We start from the raw sequence: 22659 nt of genomic DNA on the forward strand, positions 1-22659 counted from the left end.
TGTGTGTAATAGCAAACAACCCGTTTAATAAATAAACTCGCACAATTGGGTAACTGGACATGAATTGGGTTGGTATCGTTTACCTATACCAGGACATAGCGAATGTTTTTTAATTTTCACTCGGTCCTTACTTTTTGATAAATGGAAAAAGAGACATAACTCACGCATTCGAACAATAGCCATTGCCTTTCTTCGCGCCCAGCGCGATAGGTCGCCTTTTAATTCAGTAGATAGAAGCAACTTATAATTAAAGTGACACAAATTTGGCTATCATCAGTTTGGTTTGTGCTAGTAATGGATTAAATCCAAAGATAAATTAGTAGACACCCAAAATAATAATGAAACTCGTATAGCCGATGATAAAAAAAAAATAACATATTTAAAGCGATGTTTATTCTGTTGGTAAAACACAGACGTTGCAGTGGCGAGTCAACTCGAATTCGGACGGTATCGACTACGTTTGTTACAGTACCAAAACTAAACCGAAAAATAATTTTGTAAAGTTAGCATATTTAAAGCAAAAACATATTTAAAGCCAAAAAAATATAAAAACACGGGCATTGCGGGTACGAGTTTATGCAGAATTGGTCAATATCAGCTTACGGGAACTAAACCTAAATAATGATTTTGTTAAATTATTGTATTAAAAAAACATACTTTAAAAAAAATAATCAAACAACACACAGAGAAGAATAACTAAATAAACCGGTTGTCAAGGGACTCGATTAAAGAAAACACTAATATATTATGATTTAGATATTTTCTTCAAAAACGATTATAAAGAAGTGACAGGTAAACGAACAATTAATTGTTGCCAACGGTTTTGAACTTGGGCAGATATGTACTACAAGAGCTAGCAAAGAGACCTCCAGGAGCTCCTGCCATTAGTATGTTTAATGAGTTTGTCCCTTAGTAACTATGAACTATTTCAAAGGTGTAGTATCTGAAGTGTGATATTTTTATTTGTAGTTTTTCCGTCACTATCAATTACCAGAAGTGAAATTAATTTTATTTATTGTGCTTCTCACCAACTTTTCATTTTCAGCGACTATATTCATTACTTCAACTACTTAATTCTTCAATAGTTTTCATCTATTAAAAAAAAGATATTGGTTTTTAATACTCTTAACTTTCACCAATTGGTTGATATCACTCCCAACTTCCGATTTGTTGCCCACCACTCCCAACTTTCACTCTATTTGTTTCTAACACTCCCGAACTTAACGAACCCTAACTCCGTTAGTTTTTTTGCTGACATGGTATTGTTCTTAGTGACATGGCACTTTTCTTGCTGATGTGGCAAATTATAATAAAATAATAATAAAAACTAACAATAATAATAATAAGAATAATAATCTCATCTTCACCTTCATTTTCTCTTTCTCCCCATCGTCTCCCTCGCCCCAACCACCACCCTCAATACACACTGTGTGCCACCACCGTCTGGCCGACAAGTTACCCCACATACCGCCACTGTCGTATAACTCCTCACTGACACCGCACCACCGTACACCTCACGTTTTTGCTTGTTGAATCAGTGCTCAATCGATGTTCAAGGAGACAAGATTTGAAACTTGAAGGCCGATTATGCAGTCCCCATCTCCCATCGGACTTCAAAACTCAAACAGAAGCTTAATACTTGTTCAACCAGTGCTTCGTGCCTAATTGTCTCCTGGTTGAACTCCAGCTTCAATAACTGCTTGATTAGGCTTTTGTTGTATAATTCTGGTGGGGTTTATTTGGATACTGATGTTATGGTGCTGAGAAGCTTCTCAAAGTTGAAGAATTCAATTGGAACATTAACATTAGATTTGGATACCAAGAATTTGATGAAGAATGATTCAAGTATGTTATAAGGAACTCATCATGCAACGTGGGTCTTCATGCAACATGGGTTGTTGGTCACATGCACGTGGTTATTGACCATGTGGGTGCTTAGTCAATTTCTGTTTCTTATTCAAATAAATGTAAACGGCTAGATTGTTAGCTTTACCTAGTCTTTAGCTTTGTTTCCTGTTTTATCGTACCTGCTCTTATTATTTAAATAAGTTGCATCTGACGTTGTAATCATCACAAAAAAAACAATTTCTTCAATCAAAGAAGAGTTCCTTTTTTCTTATTCAGTTCATTTGCTTGATTTAGTTGCTTTGATCTTTCTCTAATACTAACATTTGTGGTATCAGAGCTAGGTTAAGCTCCTTCTCTCCCATTCATAATCAATTTCTTAGCCTCTTGCCATAACACTACTTTCACCATGACTGAAAACAACATTGCTGTTAACCAGTCTGCTCCGATCATTCAAGCGTTCAAAGGAGAAGGCTACGAACACTGGAGCTTTCGTATGAAGACCATCCTCCGAGCACGAGAACTATGGGATGTTGTGTACCTAGGAATCACCGCTGTTTGAGATGGTGCCGAAAACAACCGTGAAGCCATAAAAAGGGATGCACAGGCAATGACTATCATTCAACAAGGTGTTCATGATAGTCTTTTCTCTCGCATTGTTGTGGCTGCTTCAGCCAAGCAAACTTGGGAAATTCTACAAGTTGAATTCCAAGGGGATTCTCAAGTGCAATCCGTCAAACTCCAGGGGCTTCGTCGTGCCTTCGAGAACCTAACCATGAAGGATGAAGAGTCAGTCGGTGACTACTTTTCACGAGTAATGAATAATGTCGGGCAGGAAAGGTCGTATGGAGAAGAACTGAGTGACCAGAAGATCGTCAAAAAAAATACTTATGAGTCTATCTCCTAAGTTCGATTATGTCATACCTTCAATCGAAGTGGTGTACGATCTATCTGAGGTTACTCCGGTAAAATTGATGGGGTTGCTTCAGTCCCAGGAAGAAAGAATCGACAGCAGGTCCAAGCCAGAAAAACCAGACAAGACAATTGAACGTTTAGATGAACAAGCCTTGCAAGTAATGCAAGAAATGACCAAACCCTTTTTGGTATCACCACGTGGGGGAGGTCGTGGTCGTGGTGGATTTCGAGGTAGAGTCCGAGGAAGGAACATGGTTGATAGAAGCAAAGTCCCCCAGTGCCATGTGTGTAAAAAAACTGGTCACTTTAAAAAAGATTGCTGGTACAACAACGAGCCACAAGTAAATGTTGTTGAACATGGAGGCGAGATGATCAACATCTGCTGGTTGTCAATATCGGTGAATTGGGTAACACCAATAATGTATGGTTTATAGATTCCGGATGCTCTAACCATATGATAGGTTCTAAAGAAAACTTCATTGAATTGAACGAAGCATTCAAGCTAAGCGTCCGGTTGGGTGATAATAAACCTCTCGCGGTTGAAGGAAAAGGGACCTTGAAGTGGGATATTAGTGATGATGAGTTTAAAATCCTGGAAAATGTGTACTATGCACCAAAGCTTGAGTACAACTTACTTAGCGTTGGTCAACTTATGAAGTCCGGCTACTCCTTATCTTTTGACAACGACATGTGCACCATTCGAAGTAAAACAACCAAAAGAAAACTTATTGAAGCTCCTGTTGCCCCCAACAACATGTTTGCAGTAGATACAAGATGCATGCTTACTGTTCAAAGCACACCTCGTAACCAAAATGATGAAGAAGTATACAAATGGCACTGCAGGCTGGGCCATCTTCATTTTGGTGGACTTAAGCAGTTGCATACTCATAGTATGGTTCGCGGTTTGCCCAAGATTAACAATCCAGTGACGTGTGAAGCATGGATAGCTAGCAAACAAACGAGGTACTCATTTAGGTCAACAGGAACTCGTGCCAAAGGAAAGCTTGACCTCATCCATACCGATCTATGCGGTCCCATGCAGGTTCCAAGTCTTGGTAAAAGTCTCTACTACTTGTTATTTATTGATGACCTAACACGTATGTGTTGGGTTACTTTGTGACTAACAAAAATGAAGCCTTTGTGAAGTTCAAATTGTTTGAAGCAATGGTTGAGAAAGAAAGTAACAGGACCATCAAGGCTTTACGATCTGACAGGGGGGGGGGCGAGTTTTGTTCATAAGAATTTAATTCATTTTGTGAACAAGCTGGAATCAAGAGAGAACTTACTGTTGCATACACCCCTCAACACAATGGCGTGGTCGAACGTAAAAATCGAACGGTTATGAACCTGGCTCGAAGTATGTTGAAAGACATAAGCTTGCCCAATTTTCTGTGGGCCGAGGCAGTAGCTACAGCAGTTTACACGTTGAATCGGTCTCCTACAAAGGCTCTTTTAAATCAAACTCCATATAAAGCTTGGTATGGTAAGATTCGTGATGTATCTAATATGAAAATTTTTGGTTGTATTGTGTATGGGCTGGTGCCTGCCCAACTAAGAAGAAAGTTGGATAGTAAATCAGAGAAGGCAATTTTTATTGAGTACTCTAGTCAAACTAGGGGGTACCGGATGTATAATCCTGAAACAAAAAGATTTTGTGTAAAAAAGGATGTAGTGTTTCTTGAAAACACTAGTTGGTCATGGGAAAATGACAAAAAGCATGCAAGTACCACTACTATTGACCTATTTCCTATAAATGATCCTTCACCATTACCCACTGAACATAATACTTCTCATAACACTACACCTACAACTGTTAACCATAGTACCTTACCTGCCACCACTTCTCCCTTGTCACCTAGTGAAAATGACAATACTTTAAACACACCAACCTCACCACACCTAAACACTCGACCTACAGAATTTGAACCTGGCCCATCTAAAAGAAGATCTAAAGCTCCATCATGGCTCAAAGATTATACCAGTGGTGAAGGTTTATCAGATGGAGAAGGAGATTTTTCCTTATGCCAATTTGCCTTAAATGTCACTGACCCAATCACGTTCAAAGAAGCCGCAAAATCTGATGATTGGCTTGAGGCAATGCAAACAGAGTTGGAGGCTATTGAACGGAATCACACTTGGGAACTCATGCATCTACCCCTGGCAAAAACTTAGTCGGTGTAAAGTGGCTTTTCAAAACAAAGCTAGGGGCTGATGGTAAAGTCGCGAAGTATAAGGCACGACTGGTGGCAAAGGGATACTCTCAACAACATGGTGTCGATTACCAAGAGACCTTTACCCCGGTTGCTCGTTTTGAGACCATCAGAATGATACTTGTAGTTGCAGCTCATATGGGTTGGAACATTCATCAAATGGATGTTAAATCGGCGTTTCTTAATGGTGATTTATCTGAAGAAATATACGTCCAACAGCCCGAAGGATTTGAAATTCCCGGGGAGGAAGATAAGGTGTATAAACTTAGCCAAAGCATTGTATGGTTTGAAGCAGGACCCAAGAGCCTGATATGCTAAGATTGATGGGTATTTCTTCGAACATGGGTATATTCGAAGCCTCAATGAGCCTACACTTTATGTTAAAAAACATAACACAGGTGATGTTATTTATGTATGTCTCAGCGTTGATGACATCATTTGTACATCCTCCTGTGATAACCTCATTGAAGTATTTAAGCAAGGTATGAAGATAGCCTTTGAGATGACAGACATGGGATTGCTTAAATACTTCCTGGGTCTTGAGATTGAACAAACCAAGGAAGGGATTTTTTTAGCTCAAACAAGGTATGCCTCTACCTTGTTAGCTCAGTTTGGGTTGACTAAATGCAAGGATGAAAATACTCCTATGAATGTAAGTGAGAAGTTGATGCTTGATGATGGAGCTGCTAAAGTCAATGAGGAACTATATAGAAGCTTGGTTGGAGGGCTCATATACTTGACACATTCAAGGCCCGATTTATCATACCCGGTGAGCTTAGTTTCAAGATTCATGCAAAGTCCTTCAAAAATACATCTTGGAGCTGCAAGAAGAATTTTAAGGTATGTAGCTTCAACCTTAAACTATGGGATCTGGTACAACGGGGGAGGAGAAATCAAACTGGTGGACCACAGTGATAGTGACTGGGCAGGATGTGTTGATGATCGAAAAAGTGTGTCTGCATACACTTTTAGCTTGAGTAGTGGGGTCATTGCTTGGAGTTCAAAGAAACAAAGTACTGTAGCCTTGTCTAGTACTGAAGCAGAATACATTGCAGCCACTGGTGCTACTTGTCAAGCCATTTGGCTAAGGAGGATCCCTGAAGACCTAAGTTTTCCTCAAAAAGAACCTACCGTAATCCTGTGCGACAACAAATCAGCTATCAATCTGTCAAAAAAATCCTGTTCTTCACAGCCGATCCAAGCATATTGAGTTAAAATATCATTTCATTAGGGAGATGGTTTTGCAGAAACAAGTTAGTTTGGACTACTGTAGCACTCAGTCTTCATGCAACATGGGTTGTTGGTCACATGCACGTGGTTATTGACCATGTGGGTGCTTAGTCAATTTCTGTTTCTTATTCAAATAAATGTAAACGGCTAGGTTGTTAGCTTTACCTAATCTTTAGCTTTGTTTCCTGTTTTATCGTACCTGCTCTTATTATTTAAATAAGTTGCATCTGACGTTGTAATCATCACAAAAAAACAATTTCTTCAATCAAAGAAGAGTTCCTTTTTTCTTATTCAGTTCATTTGCTTGATTTAATTACTTTGATCTTTCTCTAACACCAACAGAATTGGAATATCTTGAATAATGCAGCCATGGTGTTTGATAAAATACATCCTTTCGTTTACAAGTTTCAAACAGGAAAAGAACGTTCTTTGTTTTGCTAATAATCTCACATTCTGTTTCTCAGGTGAATAAGTTTCAAATCTTGTCTTCTTGAACATCAATTAAGCATCGATTGAACAAACAAAAACGTGAGGAGTTGTACGGTGGTGCCGGAGTCGGTGAGGAGTTATACGACGGTGGCGGTATGTGGGGTAGGTAGTGGCAGAGGGTGGTGGTTGGGGTGAGGGAGACGAATGAGAGAAAGTGAGGGAGGAGATGAGATTATTATTATTATTATTATTATTATTATTATTATTATTATTATTATTATTATAAACTGCCACATCAGCAAGAAAAATGCCATGTCACTAAGAACAATGCCATGTCAGCAAAAAAAACTAACGGAGTTAGGGTTCGTTAAGTTCGGGAGTGCCAGAAACAAATAGAGTGAAAGTTGGGACAGAAACAAATAGAGTGAAAGTTGGGACTGGTGGGTAACAAATCGGAAGTTCGGAGTGATATCAACCAACGGGTGAAAGTTGAGAGTATTAAAAACCAATATCCCTTAAAAAATATATATATACAAACTTGTTCGATTCCTCTAGTCTCAACTCTCAGGCAAAACATATAAACTCAAACATGTTAATTTAAAATGAGAGACAAAGAAACGACAACATTAAAAATGACACCAAGTTTAGAAAACAATAATAAGTTGGTAAATATTATTACTTATATGGGGTCACAAATGAATATTAAACAGGTACACAATACAATTTTTTTAAAAGACAAACTAACTTGCTCCTATAAACCATCTATATTTTGCATTCTATAGGATTTAAACCTCTAACTTTCTATAGGATTTAAACCTATAACTTTAAAATAGAGGGGATACATCTTACCACCATACCAGGTCCCTTAACGAAACAACACCTCATGTCCCTGACAAGAATAATATTCATCTTTAACAAATTTTAACAAAGTTAATTTTTGTCTTTAGCTTTATCATTGATTTTGAATCAAATATTTAGCAAATTGCGCTAGCCCTATACTATTAAGTTTTTCAAGACCAAACATAAAGAGACTACAACACAATCTTGACATCATTACTTGTGTACAACTAAGCAAACCCCACTAACTTTCTTTCTTTCCTTTTTGGGTTATTTTCATTAAAATCTTCTCTACATCCTTGAAAATTTCTTGGTTTATCCTTTACAATAAACCTTAGCCATGACAAACTCAACTGTGGGCTGTTCTATAATTTACAAATGTTAAACCTTCAAAACCAAGACTCCATCTCACCCGAACCCGTGCATGGATCCTTGTCACTGAAAAGCGTTTGGTCCGAGCAATCTAGTGATGCACCGCAAGCAATATTATACGCCTGGCATGCTAACTTACATACTCTTAATCTGTTGTTACCGTCTTTCTCACACTTTTGTATTGATATCTGTTTCATTCCACAATATTAACACGAGTTACAAATTGCAAAAATGAAAAATGTCCCATTTGTACTTTAAGATCAAACAATGACCATCTTACCCTTAGCTTGTGTATCCATATCATGTGTGGTCATTCTAACCCTAGATCCTAAGGGTAAAATGGTCATTGAATATAAATTTTAGTTTTCAAAACAATTTCTAAGTTCATAAGCAGGAAAAGGTTCTGACCACCAAGAAATTAGATTACAAACGGCCAATGCTGCCGTAAACATACCCAAAAATGATGATCTTAACCTTTGTGCTAAAAAATCCATGTCTAGCCGTTGATATTTGCAAGGGATAAATTGGTCATTTTTTGTTTTCCCCGAGACACCCGAATGGAAATAACTCATCTTACCCAGCAAAAATGACCATCTTACCCTTTGTGTTCGATAATCCACTTCTTACTGTTAATATTTCTAAGGGGTAAAATGCTCATCTTTTATTTTGCCCGAGACACCCAAATGGAAGATGTCATCTTAACCAGCAAAGATGACCATTTTACCCTTTTGGGATAAAAACCCATGCCTTACTGTTAATATATGCAAGGTGTAAAATAGTCAGTTTTGAGTTTTCCAGTGACACCCGAATGGAAATAACGCATCTCACCCAGCAAAAAATGACCATTTTACCCTTTGTGTTCGATAATCCACTTCTTACCGCTGAAATAAATCAAGGGGTAAAATGACCATTTTTTGTTTTCCATGACACCCAAATGGAAATAAAGCATCTTACCCAACATGCAAGTCGTTTGGCAGCTTTATCACAGTTTCTGCCTACGAACATGTTGAAAATCTTTCTAGCACCACTCGGGTACAAGCGGTTATAATTAGGCATCACCACAACATCCTCCAACTGCCTCAAGATGCTTGACTCACTAGGTGCACAATGCTGACCACCAACATCACTTCCTAAAACGCCCTTGCAAATTGAAAGATTATCAAGAACCAATGAACTGTTTCTACACGTGTAGCCAGCATAATCAGAACACCGAAATTCACACACCCCATTATCACACACTCCACCATGAAGGCTGCATTGTTCATCACAAACCGCTGCAAAACCATTCATCCAATTAAATTAATGGGTGTGCACGAAACCAGAATAACCAAACCCAATAAAAACCGACGGTTTGGTTTTAGGTTAAAAAATGATTTTTGGTTGGGTTTCGATTTTGCATCAACCAAAAACTGAGAAAACCGGACCCAAAAAAAACCAATACAGGTAATTCATAAGAAATTAATATGCGTGTAGCCCAAAAATTTAGATCCTATTGTGTAACAAACAACTATCTATTAATTAAAAAAAAGAAAATTTAGGCATAAAGTTTCAGGCCCAAATTCATTATTTTGGACAAAACTGAAACTGAATCAAGCCCATTGTGAAACCCATAAAAACCGAACCCGAATTCTTGGTTTCTGGCTTGGTTCAAGCCCAAATAGTAAATTGTGAAAACTGACATCGAACGATTTTTAAAAACCGAAAAAACCGCACACCACTACAGTTAATCAAGTGTTTTGAAAAAAAAAAGTACAACTTGCAACCTTAATCTCACCAGTTGAGCAGTCAATCCCGGTGAATCCATTATTACATGCACAAATACCATACTTAAGGCACTTTCCATGTCCATTACAATTGCTAGGGCAAGACCCTGAAAATAATACACCAATCAAGAATCTTTAAAGATACTATCTTAAACATTTTAGTGTACAAAAAAAAAGAACCTTACTTTTGCTACAATCTCGACCGTCAAACCCAAGAAAGCATACACATTTTCCATCAACACAATCACCATTTAAATTGCATGAATTAGGGCAATGTTGGCTCGTAAGAGGAGGCTTCACACCACAAAGTTCATGATATGCTGGACAGATCAGCTCACCTGTGGTTGCAGACAATATATACACAAAAGCAAAAGTTTGAGAACCGAAAAGAGAATATTGTAAAATTTATTGATGTTTTCTTCAATTTGCTAACAAAATCACCATGAAATCCAGGAAACTGAACGGGCCCACCAGCTTCCGGGCACGACTTCCAAATGCCATCAACAGCCACCTGTATAAACAAGATTCAGTTTTTGGAAAATAAGAATCTACCTAAGTGCGGTTTAATTTCTAAGCTCAAATTTTCAAAAAGTTTTCATTTTGTGTAATCTTCAAAATCAAACCAATTTTGAAGAAAGTCAACATGGTCAAGGTTGCCGTCACGCTATATTTTTGACCCATAACCGAGTTTACCTAAATTAAATAAAAGACATTTAGCTTTATGGTTGAAAATAGAGATGGTTATCCGTTTTCATTTACAAATCTTATAGGTCAACCCGTTTTCAAGGAAGTCAATATGGTCAAGGTTACCGCCACGTTATCTTTTTTGACCTGGTAACCATGGTTTACCTAAACTAAAATTTTGAAAGCCGTTTACCTTTTTACGGATGAAAACAAGTTAATTTTTATGCAATTTCTCCTTTATAAGAACAAAGAATTACATGAACTTTAAGAACACACCTCCAAAGTCATATTGATGCACCTATGTTGGTAACAACCATTTCCTTGTGTCATGGAACCCCTAACAAACCCGCTACGTACTAAGGAAGAGGCCATACACCTATATAAACAAAATTAAATTAACAATCATTATCATTAAGAAAAAGGTTTTATAATATAAATGCCCTTAAAAAGATTTGTATATAAAAATCAACTTTCACCTCGAGTTACTTCCACGAACCTCCCCTAACATTCGGTCAGGCGTCCGAGCACTATTAGTGTCTATACAAGAACCATCAGAATAAGCTACAAAGTATGTGCAATAATCAGCCAGTGTTGACTGTCCACCTGCATTGAACAAGAATCAAAAAGTCAACTTTTAGGGTCAACATGACATCTAGACTATAAAGATGAAAAGATTTGACCTTTATTAGCCTGAGGAAAATAACGGGCCCAATGAGGAAGGTCCCCACTATAATTTACAATGGGACAATAACCCTCAGCCTCTCGGTTATATGTACACCCTGAAACCTGTGTTGTGTTGCAATGATACGCGCCTTTCCATAAATTACAACGGTTAGTGACGAATTCGGTTCCTTGATTTAGACCCCAATCGAGACGGTCTGCCATGCTGTAGTTAGCTTCATACCAACCACTATCTTCTAATAAAGCTAATGTCATTTTTGAAATTACCGATCTTGTATCGACCGAACCGGTCATTATTTCATTCATCAGAAGTCTCTTCTCCCAGTGAGATCCTGATGCATGTTTATAATACCTTTTTAATCATTAAAGACTGACATTTATGGAATTATCTTATGACCGAACGTCTATTAGTATAAATTTCTTCTAAAATGAAATGGGTATGGTTTAAAGTTAATAAAGTTGAAATCTTGAATGAAATTCACGAACCTGATGTTCCACGCCCTCCACCATCTTCTAACTCTAGACCCGTTAAATTATCAGAAAATGCCTAACAAAAAAGAACTTTGAAAAGTTAGGTTGTTTTTAGGTAACTTTACATAAGGAAATCTTGTTAAAAGGGTAAGGAAGGTAATATGCACCCCGTAATGATAGCGAGAATGCATGATAACACGTGGAAGAACTACACGAGTTACCATCCTCCCAAGCTTTTCATCCATAGTTTGTTTAGTGACCTGAATAAACACGAATATCAAGGTTAAAACTTAAAATAATAATAATAATAATAAAGATCAAAAATAATAATAATAATAATAACAATAATAATACAAACAATTTTATTTTAATTATAATTTTTATAAACATAATTACAACTGGAAACAATTTATAGTTACCTGACTACGTCGTCTTTTTCTCTCATCTCTAAAATGTGTAAAGGCGTGCGGGTCGAATCCAAGAACATGAATCACCTGGTGACTCCAAATTATCATACAACCATTTATAAAGACACACAGATTTCAACTAGAGGTGTGCATGAAACCGCAAAAACCGATCCATAACTGAAAAGTCCGAACCAAAACAAAACCAACTGTTTAATTTTGTGTTTTCATAAAAACCGAACTTTCAATTCAGTTTTGGTTTTGCATGTAACAAAGCCAAAACCCAACAGTTTTGAAAACTTAAAAACCGAATTTGTGGTTTTTGGTCCGGTTTAACCCCAAAAACGCACATGCACACCCCTAATTTCAACCAATCACACTCACTTCATGTATAAGGGTAGCCGATAGTAATGTTTCTGCCTCTGCTGTCAAGTGACGTGGCGCAACATTCACATGTCCTACAAACAGAAAAACAATATATTAAGAAACAAAAATAATAACTGATATGGTTAGTATATTTAAAATATTACAATACTATATATATGCATATCTTCTAATATATTAAACATATTAACCATAACGGCTATTAAAAACCAATAAACAATTAGAAACTTAGAAATGAGCATGTTTACCAACAATTGCACGACCCCATTGGTCACGTTCACATGCTACAGCCCATGCCAACGTATTACCCGTTGTAGGTCTTGTTGTCACCAAAAGAACAAGATCTGCATCAGCAACACCCTCTAGAAAGACACAAAGATATAAATAAAGTCAACCACTAGATTGAAGAAAGTCAAAGAGTTGAGTAACAAGCTACCTTCTACATATTCATGTGGAAGCGGGACACCACCGTCTTGTCCACAAGCTGAGTAACCACTTAATCTCAAGTTTCCTCTAACACGTTCAACCGCCAAAGCTCGTTTAAACCATTCAGCTGTTTCCCCTAACGCCTGTTTTTCCAAAATATGTGAAAAAAGATTATCACCTTTCAGATTAAAAGATAAATAAACAATCACCTAGAGGCTTGCACATGCGCCAAACGAACACGAACAAGGCATGCTCGTGTTCGTTCGTTTAAAATTTTAAATTTAACCTAACAAACGAACGGGGTCTTCTTGTTCGTGTTTGTTAATAAAATGAGAGTGTCCGTGTCCGTTTATGTTTGTTTGTTAATAGTATAAACAAACGGAACACCAATTATAAGTAAACGTGAACATCAATCGGTCAGGCCTAAAAAATAACAAAACTAAACTATAATGAATGAAATTTTATTGTCATATATACAACATAAAGATGAATATATATACAACATAAACAAACGAATAAACGAACGAACGAGGCATGTATTCATGTTCGTTCCTTTATCAAATAAACGAACATAAAAAAAACTTCCCACCAAACGATTACTGAATGTTCGGTTCGTTTACATGCCTAATCACCTACCTAGCAAGCTAAAGTTAGGATCTTTACTCATGTACATGCCTAATCACCTACCTAACAATCTAAAGTTAGGATCTTTACTCGCCTAAATAAGATTTGATGGCAAAATAGTAGGGAACATATAAACTTGGATATAACTTAAACAACATGATTTATCACAAACCAAAGCTAAAATAGGAAAAACCTTTCGAAGGCGACGTCTTTTGTCTTCACCAGTTATATCATCAAACGTGCAGTTATACCAGCAATCCCCAAAAACTGGAGGATCATTATGAGGGTTACACGAAATCCGGCCCGAATCGGAACCTGAAGGAGGCTCACCTAGCTAAAAAAAATTAAAAAATAAAATCTTTATGAAAGCAATCAAAAAGATTTGGATTATTACTGTAATCTGTAAACTTACCTTAATTATATCTCCAACATTCCTACAATCTCTATCGTGCGAGTGGCCCACCGCATCATAGTTCAAATAAATTCTAATAGGCAGCTTTGAATTCTTCAAAAAGTTTAAAGATTTTGACGTTTCTAACAACACTCTTCCTTTGTGATGAAGATGATCATCTCCATGATAAACTTGCGGTGTAACCGAAAACACCTTATTTCCAGGCCTCTTCTTTCTTTGCTCAATTATTTGATCATGAATACAAGAATGTGACTGAACATGTTCACCAATGCTTTCCAGTCTTCGCGGCGGTAACGGTTCATTATTCCCAAATCTTGCTTGACTGATGTTGAAAAATACCAAAATTAAAAGCACCTGTACAGCAAGAGCAAAACTGTAAACTACCATAATTATTATTATGTAATTACATAACATACCCATGATAAAGATTACATTTTTAACCTTATTTAACCCAAAAAGGAGATTAATTTAGCATATTCATGACATTCAAACCCTAATTGTAAAATTGTAATAATAATATTACCTGGAGAATTAAGAGCTCAGTACACCATTTGCTTGTGCATCTGGTGAAACCAATATTAAAAAAACAAATCTTGAAGTCCATGACATGAATTGAAAGCAATCAAATTGGGCATTATTTAGAACAAGATACACATAAAGAGTGAAGTTGTTATTATTTAATAATAATAATAATAATGTGGGTTTGAATTGAGAGAGTGATTTGCAGAACGTGGGTGATTTGGGTTACAGGAGAATGATGGAGACGCTTAACAGGAACACGATATCAATATATATTGTTAATAATAATATAATCGTCATGGTTCTTTTTATTGACATGTTTATTTTGGAGTGTTAAGTGCTACTTTATTTTTCTTCTGTTTCTCAATTGGGTATAAGAAATTTAATGAAGGTTGTACTTCGCTTTTATCTTGTTTTGGTATTTTGGTTGTAAAAGAGCAATATATTATAAAGCCTTTTTTTTGTATTTTGTTGTTTCATGTGTTGTATATTTTTATATAAATTTATTATTTAATATTCGGATACACATGAAGTCGTGTATGCACGTAGATACGCTAAGATAAGCATATTTGACAATCTAAATAGTTTCTTCTCATGTCTATGGTTAACATGTGTGATTGTGTACGATTGTGTAAGTATTTTAGATTTTTATGTATTTTTTATGTGTGTTAAATAAGTGTTTATGGCTATGCTAACTAATTGTTTTATGCTACTAATCTAGGTGATTTAGGTTTTCATAATTTAGGGTTTTGATTTGTGTTTGTGAATCTAATTTATGCTTTTATGGGTGTGTTAATATTGCTTATGCTTTTTATTACATGTATGATTTCCGCGGTGGCCATGGGTGGTGGGATAGGTGATGGTGTGTAATGGTGGCAACATAAAAAGAATGTTAAATCTTGTAAGCTGGTTTTCATATACAAGTACGGGTGATGGGCTGACATTATAAAAAGAATACTAAGACCATATGTAGTCATAATGTCTCACATGTAGGTATTTTGCGTCATGTGGTGTACAGTCAGCTTTTCCAAATTTTACAAAAAAAATAGTGTAGTCATAATGCCCCACCCTTAGGCATTTTGCATCACGTGATGTCAGTCACTTTTACATTTATTTGTTTTTGATTTTAATTTTTATTAAAAGTAAACAAATAATAATAATATTTTATTAAATAAATATTACATTAAAATAAAAACAAAAGTTACTCGTCTCCATCGCCACCCTTGTCGTCGTCGTCGTCTTCGTCATCGTATTCATCCTTGCCCTCGTTTTGGTTTTCATTTTCACCCGGCAAACGCTGATTCATCCAAAGATGTTGGACCAAATCCCCCTTAAGTGCGTTATGTATTTCTCTTGACCGCACAAAATACGCATTTTCAAGTCTTTGCTCCATACTTGCTGGAGTTCGTGGTGGATCCGAGTCCGGTATGAAAGTTGGACATACTGTTCTTCCCTCGTCTTCGAAGATCATGTTATGCATTATGATACACGCATACATAACACTTTCCTTCTTTATAAAGACCATAGACGACAATGATTTTTAACAAAATGTCAGCGTTGTTAACGAACCCCAAAACACATCTCGATATCTTTTCTCGCAAACTCTTGTACTTTTTTAGAATACTGTCTTTTTTTATCCAACGGGTCTCCAAATGTTTTCACGATAATCACATACTCTGGATATATTCCATCATCCAAATAGTATTATTGATGGTAGAAGTTATCGTTAGCCCGAAACGAAGTGACGAGAACATTCCCAGATATATAACTCTACAACACAAGCGATTGTTCTAAGACGTTTATGTCATTGTTGGAACCAGGAACACCAAAGAATGCCAACCAAATCCAAAGGTCGTATGAAGCAATCGCTTGAAGGTTGTCCGTTGGTCCCTTTTGGTCACCTCGTGTGTATTGACCTCGCCATGCAGTTGGACAATTAACTCATTCCCAATGCATACAGTCTACACTCCCGATCATGCAGGGTAAACCATGCACCATTGCATGTGCCTCATAAAGACGTTGTACATCGTTCTAGTTGGGCTCTTTTAGATTATGTGGTTCATATAGTTTTAATAATATCATATATTTTACACAAATTATAAAATAATTAATTAAAGTAAACAAGTGATATAATTATTTTAAAAAAATGAAATGTACCGTAACAAAAATACTCTAAGGTGTCCCGAGTTGTTTTATCAGCCATCTTTAAATACTCGTCGTTGATGTCGGCCGTGTTTTCGTAGGCAAGCACGCGTATGGCTGACGTAATCTTCTGAATAGCTGTGAATCCTAGCGTCCCTTGACCGTCCGGTTTTTGCTTAAAGTAATCAAGCCCACGCTCCAGATCATTGGTGATGCGCATAAATAAATTTCTAGACACCCGAAAGCGACGCCTAAAAGTCTTCGGGTTCTTGAATCTCGGTGAGTCGTTAAAGTAATCCGTCATCAACCGGTCGTTGGCTTCGATACGGCCTCTTTCAATATATGTTCTTTTTGAAACGGGGGGTGGAGGAGAGCTAATAGAATTCATATAAGTTGTCGCGAACACAATCGCACTCGTAACCACCTCTTCCTCCGCGTCGTCTTCGACTTGTCAGTCGGGCCCGAAAAATTGGTTATATATAGAAGTGGGAGAATCCATTTAGGGTTAATAAGGAATTTGGTGTGAGGAAATATAGTGTTAAGAAATAAAGGTTTATAAATTTGGTAAGTTTTAATTGGGGATGAAGATGATTATATATAAAACAATTTTTTAAACGGTATTGTGACCGTTGAACGGTCAAAAGGGGATGTGCTCTTGGCGTTTTCGTCCAAAACGCCGCCACTACGAGTCGTCTAACCATGTAAGGTATTTTTCAGATGCTTATATTATGAGAGATTTAAATCTAGATTAATTATACAATGATCTTAAAGGTGAATAAAAGTTGGCAATGTGAGATCACTATCAAACATCCACATCAACATTATTATATTAGCAAAAGTGTTACGTAATTAGGTATAGTCATGATAGTTCACATTTTACTTACCAAAGTAGTTTATAGGTTACCAAATGATTAAAAAAAGATTATAAAACCTATCCTCAATAACTTGATAACACAAAGATAATATATTATTTCATTTAAGATAATATATGTTTTGATATGATATTTTGAAGAATATGCCAATAAGACTGTAATATATGTTGTAGATTTGGGAAAGTTAGTTGTGGTTGTATTGCTTTGCACATGACTATTAAGTTGATGGACTTTCTATGCATTATTATTGACGTCAAAAAGCTACAAATAATTCGTTTAAAAACGGAAATGCCACAATAAAGCTTTGCTTTTAAGAAAATAGCATTTTCATGGACTTATGGGTTGCATGTCACTTTCGTTTTACGGTCCATAATAATGGCAATAAAGTTACAAAAATATAAACCAATAAATTTTCTTTAGATTTTAATATTGATTAATTATTCAATTCAAATCAATGTAACTCGTGAATAAATATACAAGGAAGAAAATTGAATGACTTTGAACATGGTCTATTCTGTTATTTCTATAACAAAAGTAGTTCAAAGAAACTAACATATATCAGTTTACCATGTTTACCTATTTACCTCGTTCTCTCATCCACTCTAAGCTATGAAAAAAGGTTCTTGAAGATGTTTTATTGGTTGCTGATATTTTTTGTTAAAATATTTTTGAATAATAATATTATAGTCTCTTCAACGAATATGGACTACGAAATTTATTTCCAAACGTGGTTCCATCTTTCTCTATTTGGGTTTATGGGATGACACTGCCTTCTCTGAATAATTGATATATCATTTTTGGTTGAACATCTCATGTTGTAAGATTTTGATTGTGAGAAAAGTAGCATAGACTGTTATCCCACTTTAAGGTTGTTTTGTTTACATGTAGTATGTAGTTCTCGTTTTTTTTTTCTCTCTCTCTATGATTTCTTTTGAGTACTAACACTAAAAACCAAACTCAAAGGATTGAAAAAAATAGGCATTAATTCAGTGCATATATAAAAATGTACAGTTTGTTAACGAGTTTTAATGGGTTTTGATTCGTTGTTAAAATATATGTATCAAAACTTATTATAGAGGCACGGCAAAATTTCGCAAGCTAATGCACCATTGTAATACGTCTAACACATTATATTCGTATTCGGCATCAAAACTCATTATATTCACAACTTTAAAAACTATGAATCAAAACATATTATACTTGTGCATCGAACTTGTAAAGTTGGATGCGCCATTGCAATAGGCTTGACACCCTATTAGAAACTCATGCATTACTATTATATTTAAGGCTTTGGCACACGCTATAAACTCCACACAAGTTACAAAGATAAAGATCGTAGTTCACTTTCAAACATGATTTCTACAAGGATTAAAAAGAATAAAATTTAATTAAAAGTTTTAGGTTGTTTGAAAAAACATAGTAACTTAAATCTAAAAGCTTTAAATGTGAATTACATAGCTCATTACAGTCTGAACATTAAGGCCACATAACATGTCTCGTTTTTTCAAAAAATCACAAAAAATAACAAAAGTAAATTACCAATAGTTGCATTTTTTTAGGTTGATCGATAATAATCTTAGTTCCCACTTTAGAAAATTGCTAACACCGGTTTCACCATTCATACTATTTGTTTTCATTGGACACCTATTAAAAAAAGCTTACCCCGTTAATTAAGGTTTTTTTTTTCAATTTTCAAACTGATGTTTTAGGCCTTTTGATCGGAAGAATGATAAGATTATACGAGTAGATTGTTTTAAAACTTATTTTTTTAACATGGCTCAAACGACGAAGCGGTGCTTCAATTTGGGTGTTTAAACTTCCAGTTAACAAAAATCAAATCGTTTGAAACACCATTTCGAAATAAAGTTTACATCAATCGACTTTTATCCTCATTCCGATCAAAAGCTATAAAAAATCAATTTGAAATTCAGAAAAAAAAACTTAACGAAAGTTGAGAATATGATCCAACAAAAACAGATAGTGTAAAAGTTGGGACGATGACAACACTTTTCTGAAGTGGGATTATTATTATGAGCCAACCTAAAAACAGTGTGATTAATAAAATCCGATTATCCTAAATTTAAAAACTGGTTTTAGTTTTCTAAAATTACTAATATTATATTTACTCTTTACTTTTATGTTTGAAAAATATTTTAAGTACAAAAACAGAAAAATATCATCAAAATACAACTTTCCTTGTTCGGTCGATAGCATTATTTGGTGTGTGGGGTGGTGGTGGGGAGATACGTATATATCTAGCTATATTCTATACCTTAGAAAATGACTTTATCTAACGTAACCAAGTCATTGTTTTTAATATTAGAAAGGGAAAATAATGTGGGGGTTCAAATTCAGTAAATGGAAGTCTACGTTTAGGTGGCCTTTCAAAATCAATCAACAAATATTTGGGTAACCAGGTAAACCAGATTAAACCAATATCTTATGCGGTATGTCACTAGGATAAAACTACTTGAAATCTTTAAAGTTTGAATAACCCGACTCATACAAAGCAAAACTCGATTAAATCCATGATTGTTTTTTATTGGCAATACCACAAGTTAGTATAAACATAGAGTGGATATATTTTGAACTAGTAATTTGAAAAGAACTCAATATATGTCGATAACTAATACCTTTAATTTTAAATTTCTTATTTCATTTGAGTCACATAGAATTTGAAGCTCTTGGAATTGACTTGAAAAAAATGATCAGAAATAAGGTAAAGGATTGAACACTTTGTTTTGGCACGACAATTGGCAAGAAAATACTCCTTTTTTTGAAAGGTGCCCTCTGCTATTTGCGTTGGAGACAAGAAAGGGCTGCCTTGTTTCGGATCGGTTGCGAATGTATGATGATGAAGTGTGTGGCCATTGGGCATGGAGTTGACAACCAGCAGGGTCAGATGAGATGGATGAATTTAGATGCCTTTTGTTAGCTTGCCAACAAGTTGTTTTGAGTGAGGGGCCGGATCGCCTAATGCGGGGTCTTGATGAAGGAGACGGGTTCTCGGTTAGAAGTATGAAGTCCGAGATCGAGGATCTTAAAAATACGGGCGGTAACTTTGTTTTGGAATGGAATAATTGGGTCCCAAACAGGTTGTCATTCACGCATGGAGAGTGGAAATGAAACGTATCCCGGTTATGATTGAGTTGGTTAAAAGAGGGTTTATGGTGTCGTCGGGCATTTGCCCGATTTGTGAAGAGAATTTGGAGTCGGCGGAACATTTGGTGGTCTCGTGTCAATTTGCCCAATCAGTGTGGTGTATCATATCGTTTTGGTGTAAGATAAGTCCATTTTTTGCTTTTTCGGTTAAGGATTTGTTGGAGTTGCATCGGTTTTATCAACTACCAAAATGGAAAGCAAAAGCTCTTAACGCGGTGTGTTTGACAACGACTTGGTGTCTTTGGCGAGCAAGGAATGCACTCGTGCATGAGGGGAAACCAATATACATTGGAGCGTGGTCGGTGAGATAAAAACGTTAAGCTTCTTATGGGTAAAGAACCGGGGAAAGAATGTGGGCCTTGTTGGAAATATGGACCGGTTCGCTTAAGTCAACGTGACCGACCGGGTTGTGACCCGTGAGAGTTACATCTTGGGCAACGAACTAAAATCCGCTTAAATTGTTTAACCGGTATATGACGAATATAACTATGACAGAATTATTATTTATAATAGTTATAAATAATGTAGTAAGTAAATTAACTTGTTCGGGCTTTAAACGAGTTGGACTTTGAAGGCCCGGTTAGAAGTTAATACTTATTATGATTGTTATTATATATAGTGATATATAATAATAATAACCTAATAATAATAAGCTAATCGGTGGGAACAGCACAGTAAGAGCCGCCACCAAACTCCAAGATAAAGGGAGCATTAGCTCCATTACATTGGTTTTGATTTTTTTACGAAAAATAAAACCACCGTCGCATTAAGCCACCGGCCACCATCGTACGACGCCGCACTACCCGCGCCGTCCTCCGCTTCTGCCCGCTTACAGCCGACACTGCTACCTCTCACACCACCGTCACACTCCGTTTATTCGGTTCGTCAACTAGCAACGTTCGTTGAACCTCGGTGTCTCAACCGGTTATTCATTAACCGAGGTAAAATTAAATATTGTCGGTTTTGGTTTATGTTTAATTTGATTGTTCGTATCGTATGTAACCGGATCCTGTACGGTTCCGTTAAATGGTGATTACTCGTTTTGTATTCCGCTGCGTATTCATTATTAATATGATTAATAATTATGAAACCTATTTATTAAAACCGGGTTTAAAAGTTAAACCGTTGACTGATCACCACTGGAACCCAACAGTGGTATCAGAGCCTTGGTTACAACATACGAGTCGAATCCGGTCTTTTCACCGGATCTACATCATAAACTTCAAACTAGTTGAAGTTTTTGATCTACACAAGTTTTCTGAGCAATCTTGGTTTGGTCAATTTTTATTTATTTTATTTGACCAAAATATTGCTCAATTTTATTTTTATCGAATATGTAAATCTGGCCCGACCTTATTTGTTTGGTTGAATGTTTTTGGTTTTTGGCCATATGAATGGTTCAAAAGTTGTATTTATTTTTCGGTTTTATTTTATGGTTTTTGGCCACTTTTGTTGGTTCAAAATTGTAATAGATAGGGTTTAGTTTTTCATTACTTGTATTAGTGAATATTGTAATGGAGAAGACCCGAAGGAAAACCGAGGACGAGCTCGTGGAGTTCTTGAAGTCAGTGGGAGTTAGCAAAGATGACCGGATGCACCATGAGTCCATCCTTGTGGTTGTTTGTGTTGTGACCCCTTGACCCGATTGGTCTTGCTAATAGGCTCTAGCAAGACCAATCACCTTTTTGGCCATTTATGATTTACATATTCTTGTTTGCTATTGTGGTTGCTTGCTTGATTATAATAGGTTATAATACCACCAACCTAATACCAAATATATTAAAATAAATTTTTAATCAACCAATTGATTTTTTGCAAAATTAAACTAAATTTGATTTCCTAAAACCTTATAACTTAATAGTTTTCTATTAACTTAAAATTGGTTAGACGTATCGCGACAAATTTAGTTTTAATAGGTTATTTAAAACTAAGTGTCCTGAGAGATAAAAGGGTTCATCATTTTTGTCCCGATAATAAATACAGTAAAATTTGACCTTTTACTCTATTTGGTAATTATAAAATTAATCCCAATATAAAACCAATAGTTTATGCCAATCCTACTACAAGTTACACTTGAGGCATACTGCGAAATTTCGAGTGTTTGGAGCTACAACACTGCACTTGTTTTCTAGCCTATCCCATCAAGGTGAAAGCGTTTCGTTGACACATCCGACTCTTTCACACGTCACTATACTAGGACAACTATTACTTTACTCTCTTGTTACGTGCTAAAGCTGTCTGGAGACTTAAAGTGGGCAAAGATGAGGCTAAACGTAT

At 36.0% G+C, this 22659-nt stretch overlaps 2 protein-coding genes and 1 pseudogene across 2 annotated transcripts; 2 read left to right on the top strand and 1 right to left on the bottom strand.

Annotated features, from left to right (window-relative positions):
- Positions 1 to 5481: 5481 nt before the first annotated feature.
- On the top strand, positions 5482 to 6311 carry LOC143531987 (secreted RxLR effector protein 161 pseudogene; annotated as a pseudogene).
- A 1408-nt stretch (positions 6312 to 7719) lies between these two features.
- Positions 7720 to 14468, bottom strand: LOC143532027 (uncharacterized). Its single transcript, XM_077027184.1, has 17 exons — positions 14211 to 14468; positions 13688 to 14041; positions 13469 to 13609; positions 12662 to 12794; positions 12474 to 12587; positions 12226 to 12299; positions 11857 to 11931; positions 11605 to 11697; positions 11453 to 11513; positions 10966 to 11298; positions 10762 to 10888; positions 10562 to 10661; positions 10043 to 10112; positions 9787 to 9939; positions 9613 to 9708; positions 8793 to 9112; positions 7720 to 8026 (listed from the first exon to the last, which is right to left on the bottom strand). The coding sequence occupies exons 1-17, from the start codon at positions 14289 to 14291 to the stop codon at positions 7856 to 7858; spliced, it is 2496 nt and encodes an 831-aa protein (XP_076883299.1). The 5' UTR covers positions 14292 to 14468; the 3' UTR covers positions 7720 to 7855.
- Positions 14469 to 20127: 5659 nt separating this feature from the next.
- LOC143531988 (uncharacterized) lies at positions 20128 to 20693 on the top strand. The gene is made up of 2 exons (XM_077027154.1): positions 20128 to 20229; positions 20316 to 20693. The coding sequence occupies exons 1-2, from the start codon at positions 20128 to 20130 to the stop codon at positions 20691 to 20693; spliced, it is 480 nt and encodes a 159-aa protein (XP_076883269.1).
- Positions 20694 to 22659: the final 1966 nt, after the last annotated feature.

The sequence above is a fragment of the Bidens hawaiensis genome, unplaced genomic scaffold, assembly GCF_021521415.1.
Source record: "Bidens hawaiensis isolate Kalapana, Puna unplaced genomic scaffold, B.hawaiensis_p1.1 tig00009327_1, whole genome shotgun sequence".
Taxonomy (NCBI): Eukaryota; Viridiplantae; Streptophyta; class Magnoliopsida; order Asterales; family Asteraceae; genus Bidens; species Bidens hawaiensis.